At 44.1% G+C, this 17,039-nt stretch overlaps 2 protein-coding genes across 2 annotated transcripts; one reads left to right on the top strand and one right to left on the bottom strand.

Annotated features, from left to right (window-relative positions):
- The first annotated feature begins 54 nt into the window (after window positions 1-54).
- LOC121533702 (ankyrin repeat domain-containing protein 13D) lies at window positions 55-12,033 on the top strand. Its single transcript, XM_041839862.2, has 16 exons — window positions 55-1,251; window positions 1,387-1,522; window positions 5,650-5,774; window positions 7,667-7,712; window positions 7,870-8,013; window positions 8,174-8,363; window positions 8,506-8,572; window positions 8,690-8,771; window positions 8,885-8,946; window positions 9,054-9,184; window positions 9,306-9,463; window positions 9,684-9,797; window positions 9,887-10,059; window positions 10,218-10,306; window positions 10,416-10,640; window positions 10,849-12,033. The coding sequence occupies exons 1-16, from the start codon at window positions 1,168-1,170 to the stop codon at window positions 10,910-10,912; spliced, it is 1,890 nt and encodes a 629-aa protein (XP_041695796.1). The 5' UTR covers window positions 55-1,167; the 3' UTR covers window positions 10,913-12,033.
- On the bottom strand, window positions 11,859-16,426 carry LOC121533708 (signal-transducing adaptor protein 1). Its single transcript, XM_041839876.2, has 10 exons — window positions 15,942-16,426; window positions 15,650-15,721; window positions 15,427-15,543; window positions 15,033-15,089; window positions 14,621-14,799; window positions 14,394-14,525; window positions 14,101-14,170; window positions 13,794-13,896; window positions 12,274-12,456; window positions 11,859-12,146 (listed from the first exon to the last, which is right to left on the bottom strand). Exons 1-10 carry the CDS (start codon window positions 16,041-16,043, stop codon window positions 12,058-12,060), a joined length of 1,104 nt encoding a protein of 367 aa, XP_041695810.1. The 5' UTR covers window positions 16,044-16,426; the 3' UTR covers window positions 11,859-12,057.
- Window positions 16,427-17,039: the final 613 nt, after the last annotated feature.

Genomic DNA, 17,039 nt, shown 5'->3' with positions numbered 1-17,039 from the left:
GGCCACATATGTGCAGACTGCAGAACCTAATTTCACAATGGGTTAATTGATGAAGAGTACCTGAGTAATATGGTACTTAGCTACTTGTCTTTGCCCAGTGTGTTTCAAATCTGGTCCTGTGGATCTACAGGGGTTGCCAGCTTTTGTTCCAATGTCAGGCGATTTGGTGAATTGGGTGTGCTGGGCTGGAACAAAAGCCTGGGGCCCCAGGACCTGAATTGAAGCCTGCATGCATGTAATCCCTACTTTTTATTCGGTTAAAAGAGCCCATTGTCATCAGCTGGAGATTTTCTCAGCATTGCCCCACCACAACTCTACTTGGCAGCTGTTGTGAAAGTGGATAGTGCAGTTGTGTACCCTTCGATTGTATGGCAACATGCATCACGCCCTTCCCTCCTCCAACTGCTAGCCATAACCTGGAACTAAAGCGACGCTGAAAATTACGTGAAAAATAAATAAATAATGCAAACTGGGGTGTGCATTTTGTCGCAGATGCTGCAGTCTGTTTTTGTTAAGAATACTGGACTGTGTTTGTAATAGGGGTTTGTTCCCTGAAAGATTGCGATTGGAATATGAACACCGACAAGACATAGACAGCATCGCTATCATCGAGTGACCTGGATGTGAAATCCAAATAGGCCGTATATTGGTCTATTATTTTGACAGCACAGGATCAGAGAAGAGAAAAAAAAACATCGCGAAAGCGAGAGGGTGATGATAGGAGTTGCTAGTTAGCTAACTAACACATCATCAGGACTTGATTCCATCGTGTGTTACAATCGGCATTGCGAGACTAATGGTGGACATAGTCAGGCGTGCAATGTTAGCCAGTCAGCTAGCTAGCTAACCAGCAGGCTGGAATGGAAAATAAGTACTGTCATATGATTTTAGCCAGTTAGCTAGCTAACCTGGCTAATGGGTAGAAGAGAGCTAGCTAGCCATGTATTTCAATCGGTACATACTCATAGTTTCTTGCTAATTACGTTAGCTTCTTTGCTAGTTACCCGTTTTATCCCGTAGAATATTGCTAGTTTGCGGTTTTTTTGTGCACGCGTACTCCCACGTTTCTTATTGATGGAAATAACCATTTTGCTGCTGTTGTGACGTGAAACACTGAAAGCTGGCTAGCAAGTTGCTAGGTAACATAATTAGCTTGATAGATAAACAATGGCTCAAGAGGCGTTTCCTTTACATTTTCTGGTTTGGAACAACCAATACCTTGAGCTTGAACGGGAACTACAGAAAAACGAGGTAGGTCAACCGGGGGTAGCAACATCAGTTTCTCTTTTTCAACCATTCATGTTTTGAGTTTAACAGCTGCGCTGCCGCACCGTTCTGAGAGGCGTGCACCAGCTTTCATGACCCACCAGGGCTGTTTTTCCACAGGAGAATGTGGAGCGCTTGGACCCGCGGGGGCGCACCCCGCTAGAGCTGGCCGTGTGTCTAGGCCACCTGGAATCAACCCGTGTGCTGCTCAGACACTGCGCAGACCCGACGCACTGCAACGCGCAGAGCTGGACTAGTGAGTGTATAAACTGGGGAATGACTGGGAAGAATAGTGTACTCCAAAAACAAAGCAGGGCCATTATATTGCTGTCAGTTTGTTGAAGGATAGCTATGAGGGTTAATATCGTGTGTCTATGGGGTCGTTCCATTTGAATTTAATCACTTTTTGACCGCACACCTTTTGGTTTGAACGAAACTTTCCGTACATATTTGCCCATGGGAGAAGTGGTCAGAAAGCGACTTTTTGGACCAGAATGCCAAAACATTCAGGAGATAAAGATGCTCAAAGGGAGTTTAGCCGCCCTACACCCCTTGAAGTATATGGTACCACAAAGATCGTTGGAGGTCCACACATCAGATAATGTTGACTTGAATGACAATATCAGTTGTTTTAAATTATACTCTGTCTTCCATAGGAAACCTATTGAAATATAGATAATAGAATAGACATTCTCATTTAAGATGACATTCGACTGTAGGTTGACCAGCAGCCATCTTTGTGTAAGTAATTGGAAGTTAAAACGTCAATTCAATTAACATTTGTATGGTGTACCAGCTACATTGCAGTGGTCTGAAGGGATAGGTCCATTCTATGAGTTATATTTCTATGACTGAAATGACACCCACCTTGTATTCAAGTGCAGGGGCGGCCTGTTCAAGAGGGCTATATGTGCGACGCACTGCCAAACGGGAAAAGGAAGGGATTTTTTTTCTAATCAATTATATCACGGCAACAGTAGTTATCAGTGTTGTAATCTATACGTCTGATCTGCCACAGTGCCACACTGCCACTAAATGTCGAATCAGGCTAAAGTCGTGCTTCAAATGGCTCCCCCCCCCTTTTGGGGCGATTTCAGTCAGGTTGAAAATCGCCCAGAAGTCTGTCATAGACTCCCATGTAAAATCTATTTTTTTCAAATTTCAGAGCCTTCAATACAATCTCAATGGGTGTCTGTGGGCTTGCACTTACGCTTTCGTCATACGTTACGTAACCATGAACGTAACTGAGAAAAGAGTGGATTGTTTGAAAGAAGTTCCTTTTGTCGGCGAACAAATGAAGATAAATTGGCAACAAAACAATTAGGACCTCCCAGACCAAATGTAATAATTCAACAGGTTTCTACTAAAGGCGGAAAGTCCTACACCCGAGGATTTTCCAAAAATTGGTACGAACGAAAAAAGACATTGCCACTCACTCAACTGGATGACGAGGGATACAGGCTAGCTGTCCGCCGCCACAACGATGAGGTTAGTGTTGATAATCACAAGTTTACTGGAGAACCAACTGAGACCAAGTAGAGACTTTGGACAGGGTGGATATGGTGTAATAAAGGCAGTTTATTCAGAGGTAAATATATCTGGAATCGCGTTCACGGACCCGTTCGTCAAACTCTTAGGGAGCTATAAATTAAGCCCCATTACTTACCATATCAGATAAGAGAAATTGCTGCAGCTACATATATTTTACATCCTGGCCCTACATAGTTCACTATTTGCATCACTTACCAAAATATTACATGTGGTCATATATGCTTGGAAAGTGGAGATGCCATAGAACGTCAAAAAAGTAAACATTGCTGGAGACACATTGCCGTTTTGGAGAAGACATCGCGTTTGCTAGCGAAGAGATTTGTTGTGGCAAATGAACTTGGGCTGGGAATTGCCAGGAACCTCACGATAAGATATATGCATCAGCATTGCGAGTCTCATGATTCTATACGTATTGCGATTCGATACTGTGATTTTATTGCGCACCATATGTCTGTTGCAGAGGGATCAGAAAGCCATGAGAACGAGTTTTGATCAGTCATGGAAATAAAAGTGCTGAAAACAAATTGGCTCCCAATGTGAAAAGATTGAGAACAAGCTATGAAGGAACAATAATGGTGTTTTGGTGCAGGTACAGCGAACTAGCGCTAAAATATTGCGATATTGTCAATACAGTATATCGTAAAGTATCACTATGTAACTCGATTTCTTTCACCCCAATCCCTCAAATTAACGGTAAATAACTGAATTGTTTGCCCCACATTTAGCTAAGATGATTAGCTAGCCAGCTAAAATGTTTTATTTAGTTAGCAGTCGCATCTACAATAGTTTACTATAACATGTCTCCAAAAATGACGTGGTGTCTCCAATTGTGTTGACATTTTACAATTGCGATGCGCATCCATGAGTATCCACTTTCTGTAGCTCAGCTGGTAGAGCATGGTGCTTGTAACGCCAAGGTAGTGGGTTCGATCCCCGGGACCACCCATACACAAAAATGTATGCACGCATGACTGTAAGTCGCTTTGGATAAAAGCGTCTGCTAAATGGCATATTATTATTATTATTATTATTATTATTATCTGAAGAGAGCCCCGAAACATTGTGTGCAGACATTTTATGCAATAAATGAAGTAGGTTCAATCTAGTAGTTCTGATCTTCTGATTGGTCCTGATGAGTTGGGCGAGGTCACCTCCAGGCTACTGTCACTGTTGCATTGGCTCTGAGTCGGGTTCTCTGTCTTCAAATGTTCAGCCTAAGAGAGGGGATTTTTGTGTGTGTGTGTGTGTGTGTGTGTGTGTGTTTAACAGTGATGATGTGTGTGTGTGTGTGTTTAACAGTGATGATGTGTGTGTGTGTGTGTTTGTGTGTGTGTGTGTCCTCAGAGCAAGAACTCGTGAGTTGGAAGAACTGAGAGGCCTATGGCGTGGGTGTTGTCCTTGGCCACCTGCTGACAAGATAGGACCCTTTTGTCCATTGTTATTGGATAGGAACAGAACTTATAACCAGCTCCTGACCTAAATAGATCTTAGCACAACATTTTACTCAACATATCATATTCCATATTCACTATAACAAATATATTTACTACGACATTAGCAAGAACCGCCACATCCTCAGCCGGCTAATCCAGTGTGTGAAGTTTTGCGGAGTGTTTGAGTTAGCTTTGCGAGGCAAAGATGAAACTGAGGGCTCCACCAACCCTGGTAAGCCAACACTTTTGAGATCAGTCAATAAATGCTTCTGGTATTGACTTATATGCTGCCCCTGTCTTCATGTTGTTGCTGGACATATCTTTTTTTAAATGTGTGTAGGTCACCTAAATCATCAGAAAAATTGCCCCTCCTGAGAATTTTTTCAGGAGCCGCCACTGTTCAAGTGCATGCACTGTCTTAACCGATGGCAGGCACAACACAAACACCACAGATTATGTCAATGAGGATCTAAGTAGCCTCACCATAAACCAGGCTGCCCTAAATGTGAAGCCTGGGGAAGTCCATGGTAGAAAATTAGCTAAATATGGGTGGGAACCCACTGTAAATCAGTGACGCCTTTCAACACCTCAAACCAATCAAATGCCTTGCTTGGGTGGAGCTGGTGTGAGGAGCTATAGGAGGATGGTCTCATTAATGGTTGGAATGGAATTCATGGAACGGAGTCAAACGTGGTTTCCATGTGTTTGATACCATTCCATTAATTCCATTCCAGCCATTACAATGAGCCTGTCCTCCTATAGCTCCTCCCACCAGCCTCCACTGGTGTAGTATCTGTGACAGTGCATGAGGATGGCTGGGAAATCGCTTATTTTAAAACCTATTCAAAATATGTCGATTTATGCCGATTTTGTGTATAGAGCACACTTCTGGCAAAACATTATTATTTTTTCCTCCAGGTTTTCTTCCATTTTCTGCAATGTTGCAATCTAGCATATGGAACAACTCTGCAAAATGTGTCCTACCAGGTCTGAAAAAAGTGATGAACACGTAGCACCAACGGGCATGTGCGGGAGGGTTGTTGAAATGTAACATCCAATGAAAATCAGCGGTCCATTCAAACCGTTTTGGCCAATACAAAATTCTCCAGAACTCCAAGGGAGGCGTCAGAGTTCACCTGTTTTATTTTAAAAAATGCTTTTCAAGAAATTATAAAATAGTTTGACAACCCTGTTTGTAACCTTTTCAATGATATTGTGGGGTAGGCAAAATGGGTCAACATTGAGCACCTCTCGCTCCTGAATATTTTTGCATTTAGGTACAAAAAGTTACTTTCCGACCACTTCTACCATGGCTAAGTATGTATGGAACATTTTGTTCAAATCAAAAGGGGTGCGGTCAAAAAGTGATTGAAATCAAATTTAATGACCCTACGTCCAGTTTTGCAGGAGGCAGTGAGCACAGGGGACCCCGAGCTTTGTCAGCTGGTGCTGCAGTACAGAGACTTCAAGCGAGCCACAGAGAGACTGGCTGGCATCCCAGAACTGCTCAGCAAGCTAAGACAGGTAAGACAGGTAGCCTAGCGGTTAAGCGTGTTGGGCCAGTAACCGAAAGTTTGGTGGTTCGAATATCCGAGCCGACTAGGGGAAAAATCTGTCGGTGCCCTTGAGCAAGGCAACCCTAGTTGCTCCTGTAAGTCACTCTGGATAAAGCATCTGCTAAATAACTAAAATGTAAATGTAACACTTTGCAGTCCTCGCTTCATCCACATACAGTGGGGGAAAAAAGTATTTAGTCAGCCACCAATTGTGCAAGTTCTCCCACTTAAAAAGATGAGAGAGGCCTGTAATTTTCATCATAGGTACACGTCAACTATGACAGACAAAATGAGAAGAAAAAAAATCCAGAAAATCACATTGTAGGATTTTTAATGAATTTATTTGCAAATGATGGTGGAAAATAAGTATTTGGTCAATAACAAAAGTTTCTCAATACTTTGTTATATACCCTTTGTTGGCAATGACACAGGTCAAACGTTTTCTGTAAGTCTTCACAAGGTTTTCACACACTGTTGCTGGTATTTTGGCCCATTCCTCCATGCAGATCTCCTCTAGAGCAGTGATGTTTTGGGGCTGTCGCTGGGCAACACAGACTTTTAACTCCCTCCAAAGATTTTCTATGGGGTTGAGATCTGGAGACTGGCTAGGCCACTTCAGGACCTTGAAATGCTTCTTACGAAGTCACTCCTTCGTTGCCCGGGCGGTGTGTTTGGGATCATTGTCATGCTGAAAGACCCAGCCCGTTTCATCTTCAATGCCCTTGCTGATGGAAGGAGGTTTTCACTCAAAATCTCACGATACATGGCCCCATTCATTCTTTCCTTTACACGGATCAGTCATCCTGGTCCCTTTGCAGAAAAACAGCCCCAAAGCATGATGTTTCCACCCCCATGCTTCACAGTAGGTATGGTGTTCTTTGGATGCAACTCAGCAGTCTTTGTCCTCCAAACACGACGAGTTGAGTTTTTACCAAAAAGTTATATTTTAGTTTCATCTGACCATATGACATTCTCCCAATCCTCTTCTGGATCATCCAAATGCACTCTAGCAAACTTCAGACGGGCCTGGACATGTACTGGCTTAAGCAGGGGGACACGTCTGGCACTGCAGGATTTGAGTCCCTGGCGGCGTAGTGTGTTACTGATGGTAGGCTTTGTTACTTTGGTCCCAGCTCTCTGCAGGTCATTCACTAGGTCCCCCCGTGTGGTTCTGGGATTTTTGCTCACCGTTCTTGTGATCATTTTGACCCCACGGGGTGAGATCTTGCGTGGAGCCCCAGATCGAGGGAGATTATCAGTGGTCTTGTATGTCTTCCATTTCCTAATAATTGCTCCCACAGTTGATTTCTTCAAACCAAGCTGCTTACCTATTGCAGATTCAGTCTTCCCAGCCTGGTGCAGGTCTACAATTTTGTTTCTGGTGTCCTTTGACAGCTCTTTGGTCTTGGCCATAGTGGAGTTTGGAGTGTGACTGTTTGAGGTTGTGGACAGGTGTCTTTTATACTGATAACAAGTTCAAACAGGTGCCATTAATACAGGTAACGAGTGGAGGACAGAGGAGCCTCTTAAAGAAGAAGTTACAGGTCTGTGAGAGCCAGAAATCTTGCTTGTTTGTAGGTGACCAAATACTTATTTTCCACCATAATTTGCAAATAAATTCATTAAAAGTCCTACAATGTGATTTTCTGGAGAAAAAAATTCTCAATTTGTCTGTCATAGTTGACGTGTACCTATGATGAAAATTACAGGCCTCTCTCATCTTTTTAAGTGGGAGAACTTGCACAATTGGTGGCTGACTAAATACTTTTTTCCCCTACTGTATAACACACACAGGTAACACGCATGTCAATCAGATACACCAGTGCACAGATATCTGAAACACACTGTCACCTCTTTCAGGCCCGGGATTTTTACGTGGAGATGAAATGGGAGTTCACTAGTTGGGGTGAGTTTCTGATGTTCTCACAGTGGTCGGTTTCATCACCACACAGATAGCTCCCAATTCTACTGTCACTGTGATGCACAGTGTTTACAGTGGTATTAATGCCACACATGTTGTGTCCCTCTCACCCCCTCTATCTCCCCCTCCCTTCCTCTTGCAGTGCCCCTGGTCTCCAAGGTGTGTCCCAGTGATGTGTACCGTGTGTGGAAGAGTGGCTCGTGTCTCCGGGTGGACACCACTCTACTGGGCTTCGAGCACATGACCTGGCTCAAGGGCCGTCGCAGCTACATCTTTAAGGGCGAAGGTATGACACTGGTGACATGGCTAGCTATTCCACGCTGCGTTTCATCTGTCGTATTTCTGTTTTTACTAGCGGGAGAATTGGGATGTGTGGTAACCTCATGGTGGTTTGTGTTATTTCCATAGAGACCGGCTGAATGGTGATAAGTGTGTTGTTTCCATAGAGAATGGTGCCGTGGTGATGGAGGTGGACCATGACAAGCAGGTGGTGTACACAGAGCCTCTGTCTCTCTCCCCGCGGGACGCCCCATCTCTCCTGGCTGCCATGCTGCCCACCCAGGAGAACACCGCCCAGAGACTCACCTCCCCCATCGTCTCCACACACCTCAACACACGCAACATCGCCTTCGAGAGGTAACACACACACACACACATCATCTCAACATCGCCTTCAAGAGGTAACTACTTCATACACACACACACACGTACATACAGCCAACATACTCACCTACCTGGTCTCGCTGCTTATGCTTGCCTCCGGCTGTTTGCTGCACAGGAACAAGTCTGGCATTTGGGGCTGGCGCTCTGAGAAGAGTGAGGCAGTCAGTGGCTACGAAGCAAAGGTGAGCCAGAGACCCCATTGGACTTTAAAAATGCTTCTAATAGAAAGTGTTTGTTGGCATTTAAAAGCATTTTTTCATTGTTTTACTGAATCAAGTTTTTCCTTTGGTTTGTTTCAGGTATACAGTGCCACTAATGTGGAGCTGGTGACTCGATCAAGAACAGAGCACCTGTCGGACCAGGACAAGTCAAAGAGCAAAGGTACACACACACAAACACGCGCGCACACACACAGATACAGAACACTCTCATGTTTAATTTGTTCATAGTATACATACACCCACAGTATGGTTATATCCCTCCTGTCTTCCCAGGCACCAAGACTCCTCTTCAGTCCTTCCTGGGGATAGCTGAGCAGCATACCGCTCATAATGGGGTGAGTTTCATGAAGACACACACCTCTACCTCATATTGTATGTGGTGGATAGATGCTTTGATGGACTGATGGATGTGCTCATTGATGTCTCTCCCCATGTCTCTCAGAGTAATGTTTCTCAGTGTGCCAGCCCCCATAACCCCACGGCCATCACAGCTGAGGAATACTTTGACCCAGAGTTCCAACTAAACGAACGAGACATCGGACGCCCCGTGGAGCTCACCAGCAAAGTCCAGAGGTACCACTGTTGCCATGGCAACGGAGAACCAGGCTCGCCATAGCAACGCACCGTCAAGCTCGGAGAAGCACAATATCACCACCATGTTTAATGCATGTGTCTCTATTCTCTCTCTCTCTAGGTTTAAGGCCCATCTGTGGTTGAGTGAGGCTCACCCTCTGTCATTGGCTGAGCAGGTCACGCCCATCATTGACCTCATGGCCATCTCTAACGCCCACTTTGCCAAACTACGTGATTTCATCACCCTGAGCCTGCCCCCTGGCTTCCCTGTCAAAATAGGTGAGAATAAAAACTGACCCATAGCCCATACCTCCTAGGCTGGGGTCAGGATCTGAAACAGACAGTCCCAGAGAGAGAGGACATTAAGAGGAGTAGGTGCTATCAGAAGAAAAAGGAAGTTTTACAATTGCTTTACAATTTAGGCTGAAACGAGAGTTTGAAGATTTTCTTTCACACTTCCCACCTTACATCTCTCTGTCGCTCTCTTTCTCTCTCTCAGAGATCCCTCTGTTCCATGTGTTGAATGCTAGAGTGACCTTCAGTAACCTGTGTGGCTGTGATGAGCCTGTCAGCTCTGTCAATGTACACACACCAGAGGAGGCCCCCGAAGCTGGTAACCACACACACACATACACACACACACACATATATATATATATATATACACACACACACACTAACTCCCCGTCCATCTGCTCGCAGGGCAGGCCCCCCCTCCCTTTCACTGCGAGGTGGACCCCTCCGTTTTTGAACCACCCCCGGACTACACCACGCTTGGTCCGGGCCGCAGCGAGCCAATGAGAGACGAGGATGATAACTTGCTGCAGTTTGCCATCCAGCAGAGCCTATTGGATGCAGGGACAGAGAGCGACCAGGTGAGACAGGAAATATGTGTATTTTAGAGCTGGTTAATCCATGGTTTATATAAGTAATTCATCCACATCTTAGATATTTATCAGCTTTAGATTTTCATGACGATTGCCATGGAAGTTCAGAAAGTACAAGACATGCTTAATAATGCCTCTCTCTGTAGGTGACTATATGGGAAGCTCTGACTAACAGTCGTCCTGTTTCTGGGCACATACAGTCACCACTGTACGAGGACGACTCTCAGCTGGAGAGGTGAAAGAACGTACCTCCATTTTCCTTCACCTTGTCCATGTCAGATAATGTATTATAAGGCTTTCCCTCTCTACTTTTAAACTGTCCTCCCGCTACCTCTCTCTGATAGGGCGATCCAGGAGTCCCTGTCGATCTCATTGGCTAGTGGTGAGGAAGGAGATCCCGCATCTCCCCTGTCAGTCTCGTCGTCGGACCCCGGAGCCAACTCCCCTCCCTCCTACAGCTCAGTGGCTGAGCCGCGGTTGCCGGGGCCGTTTTCCGTGGTGAACAGCTTTGACGAGCAGCTACGCATCGCCATGGAACTCTCGTGCAGGGAGCAGGAAAAGATGGACAGGTGAGAGAGAGAGAGAGGAGGGTTTCTTTCTTTGTTCATCCATTGTTCTCTGACAAGAGTAAGAGTAAGAGGATGAGGAGAGGAACCCATCCTAGAGAATTTGGACATAGTCATGGAGAGGGGGATTAAAAGGATGGAAAGAAAATGATTTTGGGTGATTGACTTCCAGTTTCTATGCCTATTGACTTAATTATGTTTCCTGTTACAGGGAAAGGCAGCAGGAAGAGGAGGAGCTGGAGAGGATCCTTCAGCTTTCCCTCTTAGAGAAGTAGCCATGACGACCGTAGAGGCGGGGTCTTGATTGAGGAACAAACGTGTTAATTTATTTAATTGTTTTATCCTGCAGTGTTAAATTATTATTATTTTATTGTTTATTTTATGATGTGTTAATGGGGCACTGAAAGAGTATTGGACCAGAATGCAGGGAGGGAGGGAGTTGGACATGGTACTGGCCGCAGGGTGGGTATAAGCAATAGGGTGGAAACTACTTTCCATTCACCAGTGGGCAACTGCCATATTTGCTGTCGCCTGTCCAGTGGGAAAGGTTGGTTAGAGAGATGGAAAGGGGGAGAGGTACTGGGAGGGAAAGATGGTCAAACTAGCAGTGAGGCTATGAGAGCAGATACTTTTGGATGGATGAAGAGGGATTGAGAGAACTTTTCTTTTAGTTTTCTTTTTCACAACCCTGCTGTCATTATTTGAGTGATAAAAATCCTTAAACCTTTGACCTATGATACAAGCTAATAATAGTGACATACGATTTTAAAAATGCTTATATAAGATTATTGAAAAAAATATAAATTATGTTATAATGTTTGAAACAGAATTATGTTGGTTGACTCTTGCGTGTGACTTGGAAAATACATTTACTCAATGTTCCTGAAGAATTTGTGTGGTAGTCCATTTCTGAATGTGTGTGTGTGAAGATGAGAAGCTGACCATTCACAGACATCTTGGTCAGTGTTAGTCTTTATGCAAAATGTTATTACACAAAATCTATATAACATTGTGTTATTTTCAACTCGAGAAAAGCAGGAGCTGTAAAAATAAAATATAAAAAAAGCCAGCATGATTCAAACAAGACGATATTTACATATCATTACAGTTTAAACTTGATTTTTTTGTAGGGCTTATTTGAAAAAAGTAGTTTGAATTACATTTGATTCACTGAAATCCATTCTACACATATTGGCATTGGCACAAGGATGATTTTCAAGATGTTGCCTTGCCATCATGACTTTATGGTACAAATTCCACTGCTTGTATACCACTTTGTGAGAAATAAAACCATGCTAGATGTTGTAGATGACGTAGCTACATACTGTTAGTGGTGATTTAGACAACGCCCTTGTAGAGTTGATTAAACTGGAGTGTGTTTTCCTCTGTGACAGTGTGATGGTGTTGCTGTGCGTGCGTGTTATTTTTGTGTAGGGCGTAAAAACGGTGCTCCTGTGTAGATCTGTTCCCTCCTCCTCTGTACTGCTATGCAAAGCTCCTGATGCAGATCTTCAGGTCAGATGGAGAGTAAAGACCGAAAGTAGAGACAGACAGAAGATAAATTAAAGTAAAAGTCTGGGACTGCACCCACATCTATTGTAAACACACTGACGCTCTGAAGCTTATTGAGACACACCTGGGGTTGATATGTCATCTGCGTCCTGATATTCGTTCCCTGCCTCTGTGGCTTTGGTTGGAAGTGGCGGTATGGGATAGGAGGGAGGGGTGTCCCCCACCGGGGACTGTGTGTGGGTCATCGGTGCCACTGTTGCCATCGGGACCGTTTTGGATGGCAAAGTGGACTTTTCGGGTGGCAGCTCTGATGGGCACAGGTCACAAGTTACACACACTGTATGATACAGGAGTAATGATATGATCATTATGGGGATACGTTTAGCCTTAAGTGGTGAACAATGTTCCCTTTAAACTGCGTGTGTGTGCAGGGGGAGCTGCGCAGAAGAAATATCAGTCCACGCAGAGAAGCATGAGATTGAACTTCACTCAACTTTCTAGATTTAGTTAATCAACACTATCAACGTTGCCCTTTACTGCGGGAATTGTGATCTAATCGATACAATATTAGCCACTTTCAATGCAACATACCAAAACAAAATGAACTATGCAAAACTTAGTATACAAAACTAACTATGCAAGAGATTTTGTTGTAGGCAGAATGCATCGGAGTTGGATTCTATTGCATTGACAGGCACAACTCAACCGGTACTCTACACAGATGGGTGCGCCATAACCAATCAGAGCTGCAATAGGCTTATATGCAAATAGGCCATTGCCATATATGGATCTGTACCATTCACTTTGAACTAGACTGTGTTTACGGCATGAGCGGTCGACAGTAGATTTGCTTGTTTTGAGATCAAAGCAAGAGCTGCATGTAGCCACGTGCACATTTGTTCATATCCTTTGCTAGTTAGTGAGTTATTAGCCCAGTTATAGATCATTTGTAGTCAGCAATGGTGGAGTGATTGCTTCCTACAAGAGCACAAAATGTGTACATTTCTAGACATCTTTGAAAAGCGAGTCAGGTAAAGATCTATTTTTGTCTTAAAGGGGCAGTGTTGTATTTTGAGACAGGCTTGAATAAGCTAAGTAGCCAATAGGCAGAGGGTAGCATAATTTGTCAGATTCTCTGTAATAATGGTATGTGAATAATAATGCATAATGCAAATTTGTAAAGTGTTTTTTTGCATCAAACAACACAACTCCTTGTCTGAAGGACAAGTGGATTAACAGGTTAATGTTAAACCCTTCATGTTTTTTTCATAAGTCTCATGGAATGTAGGCCTATATTGAACACCACACATTGGCTGCCACTGTAGGCTGAATGATAGAACAGCTATTTCCATGGTAAAATGTTATGGGATCCATTTTCTCCATTGTTTTTGATGGTAGGCCACTCTGGTAGGCCTACATTATGATCAAATAGCCACAGTAGCCTAGTTGACCACTGTCTGAAACTGTAACTTAAAGCGGGTACAGCCTCAGTGTTCACAGTAAACGCATGCTGGAAGTTGCACAGAATTTTCACAACATTCAGGTTTTCGCTCAGCAGACCTGAAATTTGCTCAGTGCTGGAAAAGATTTGAGAGAACATTAGTGGTGAATCAAGTTATTTGTGGAGTTATGATGCTCTCTCACCAATGCAGGTGTCGTAGGTCTGCGGAACCAGGTATGGGTGCAGACGGAACTCTGTCGCCTTCAGGAAGTGATCTAGCACCGCTGCCAGGGAAGGGACAGTCACCTGATGAAACAGACAGACATTAGGAAGTTACCTCATTTTGGAGGCAGGCATAGGACAAACATGTCATTTCACAAAAGCAACTTGACAGACTGTCAAGGCACTAAGCGTATACAGAGTGTAGTCTTTCATATCAGTGCTATGTTTTGAGCCCATCCTGATAGGATGAGAGTCAGTTGAGAGTCAGGCTGGAGGAGCAGGACTCACCGGGACATTTAGTTCTATGACAAAGCCTGTGTCTATGGAAAGCACTTTGTAGTTCTTCATCACTGGGCCACTGAAAGATAGAAAGAGTCTGGTAAGTCTTAAGAGTACTCACCAAGGTCTCCTCTCTAGTCCCTCAACCAGAGACACTGTTGTCTTATAGGGTAAAGTTGCTGTTTTCAATACAGGTTTGTTAAGTGGAGGGTGAAATACTTGAGGCCTGTAAGTAACAGAGGAATTACAGGGTGTTGGAGTTTGCGGTTAAAGGTCAGGGGTATGGTGTTAAAGTTCAAAACCTGGGGTTGTCCTGTCTCAAGGTGATGGCGTAGTTAGTGTTGTCAGTCGAGGGACGGAGGATGATGCTGCCGTACTCTGTGTTCTCTTTCAACATCTTCTCTGCCTTCTGACGAGATACAGGGAAGAAACATCTGGAGGGAGGAGGAGAAAAGGAGGGTGAGAGGAGACCGGGAGAGAACAATACGTTTTTGCATTAAATAAGGAACAGAAACATGGCAATTCTCACGGGGGGATTCCAGAGAGGGTGTTGTCATATGTGTTGCCTGGGGAGGAGGAGGGATGGATAGGGTAGGTGGTGGTAGACAGAGCGGGACAGGGGGCCTGTCTCTTCTGCTCCTCAGACAGAACCTCTTCCAGCCTCAGCATCTGACCTGGGAGCAGCTGCAGCTTACTGGGGATCTCCCTCTGCAGGGCACATCATCCTCATCATCATCATCAGTATCATCATCCCCAAAAGATGCATAATACTAAGGTATACTAAGGTTTATAATTTTTCTCTCTGTCTGTAATCACGCACCAGTGAAACAAATTGCAAGATTACTTTGCTCTTTAGTTTAATCTATAAACTCTCTCTTTTTACTTACCTCTCAGGAATGTGGGTCAGAATAAGTATTTAATGGTGACTGTGTTATACTCACAGTGGCCACAGTCATGATGAAGCCTCTCCACTCCTCTCCTGTGTCGGGGTTATCCACCTACATCAGATATCAACAGTTAGTACTCCTGCCCCAGATGCCTGTTATGGCTGCAGTATTGTGCAACAACTTTTATATGACTATTTGCCAGTAAGACATTATGTATAGGAGTGGCAGCAATATTGTTTTTGTTTTTTGTTTTTTGTCATTTAGCAGACGCTCTTATCCAGAGCGACTTACATGAGCAATTAGGGTTAAGTGCCTTGCTCAAGGGCACATCGACAGATTTTTCACCTAGTCGGCTCGGGGATTAGAACCAGCGACCTTTCGGTTACTGGCACAACGCTCTTAACCACTAAGCTACCTGCCGCAGATGACTGAATGTAACATAAATTACCTTTAGCTGCACTTCCTCATTGGACAGGGTGAGAGTGTAGATGGTCGACCTTTTCTTTTGATAGGGAGCATCCATCGACATCGACTTCAACATCTGAAGGTCCAATTTCTCTGAGTACTGACAGGGAATTACATATCCGATTAGTCAAGCCATAGATCGATTCCAATACTTGATTAAAGTACAATAAAACTGAGAGATTAGATGAATGCTGCTATTCTCTTACTGTGTCATGCATCTGGTCTGTGTACAGAAAGATTGTAGATCCACGGAGCTCTCCATAACATTTCTTGAAGTCCTGGAAAAGGCCAAACCAGATTCAACATGCGGTCCACTACTCTACACTAGCAGAGACATGACCAACAGCTTTACTTGATACATTAAAAATACATATTTCTAAATCTAACATTGATAAGTTCACTAGCCTTCTCATTCTCTCTTCTCTCCCTCATGCTTACAGTCTGTCATTCTCTCTCTACGATTCCTTATTCCCTCTCCACCATTCTCTCCCTCCTTACTTTCTCTCCAGTGCATTTCTTCAGCAGGTGTCCTGAGTAGTACAGAGGTAGAGCTGTAATGGTGTCCCTCCTCTTATTCACCCCTATAGGGAATGCTGCCATGGTTCCACTTTGTCCCGGTCCAGGTCAGCTCAGGTTGGTTCGTTCCAGTTCAGTTCACTATAACCCAGACCAATTTGGTCCCTGAGATAGCCCTCTGTGACCCAGTCCACCACTTTAACCGATTCACTCAGAACTTTTACTCCTGCAGAATAATTAAGTGTCTGTGTGATTCATTAGCTTATCGTCTTCTCTCTCCCTCAGTCGTCGGTCAGTATAGGGACTTAGAGAATGAGGAAGCAGTGCAGTGATTTACTGAGAGAAATGTACCACCTCTAGGTAGGGCTCCCTTTAGCACTTTAGACCCGGGTCTGACACGCCCACGCACATGCGCGCACACACATGCACACAGCTGATGATCATCCTCCTAACGACCACTGCCCTCTCTGAGTACACAAACCAGCACTCCCCATTAACAATGAAGATTTGTATTTAAACAGTTGGGGGGAAATACACAAATGGATAGATAGAGATCATGTCATTAGATGAGAACATGACTGACTGTGTTCTTCTAACTGTGCTCTTCCCAGTAATAGAGTCCACCTTTGGAAGATTGCAGACAAAGAACATCCAGAATCTCTGACACATCTGGAAATGTATCACCCATCAGACCAACCAAACCAGGTTTGCTCCCCTCTCCAACTTCTACCACACTCAGGCTAGATCAATTTTATAAACCAATATTAAAAGTGTTATTAAACTAGATTTAAAAGTGTTATGTTCTATAATCCTGGCCTTATTCCCATATCTCTTCAAGGTTGCCCAGCACGATGGTCTCTCTCTGCCTGGGCTCATCTGGACACTAGGATCTATACTATCCCCGCTCTTCCAGATCCTTTGGCTCCTTCTATTGATGTTGTGGTGGTTCGCCTACACCCTATTGTCCCTAATATATTTGAGTGTGGGGTTTAACATGTCCTGTCTCTTCCAGGTTATCAGTCTGTTGTGCAGTGTTACGTACACTACATTACATTCAACACCATTGTATAAGATTGCGGA

This window comes from Coregonus clupeaformis, chromosome 2 (genome assembly GCF_020615455.1).
Source record: "Coregonus clupeaformis isolate EN_2021a chromosome 2, ASM2061545v1, whole genome shotgun sequence".
NCBI classification, from domain to species: Eukaryota; Metazoa; Chordata; class Actinopteri; order Salmoniformes; family Salmonidae; genus Coregonus; species Coregonus clupeaformis.
Note: the sequence above shows the minus strand (reverse complement) of the source record. Positions and strands in the feature narration are given on the sequence as shown.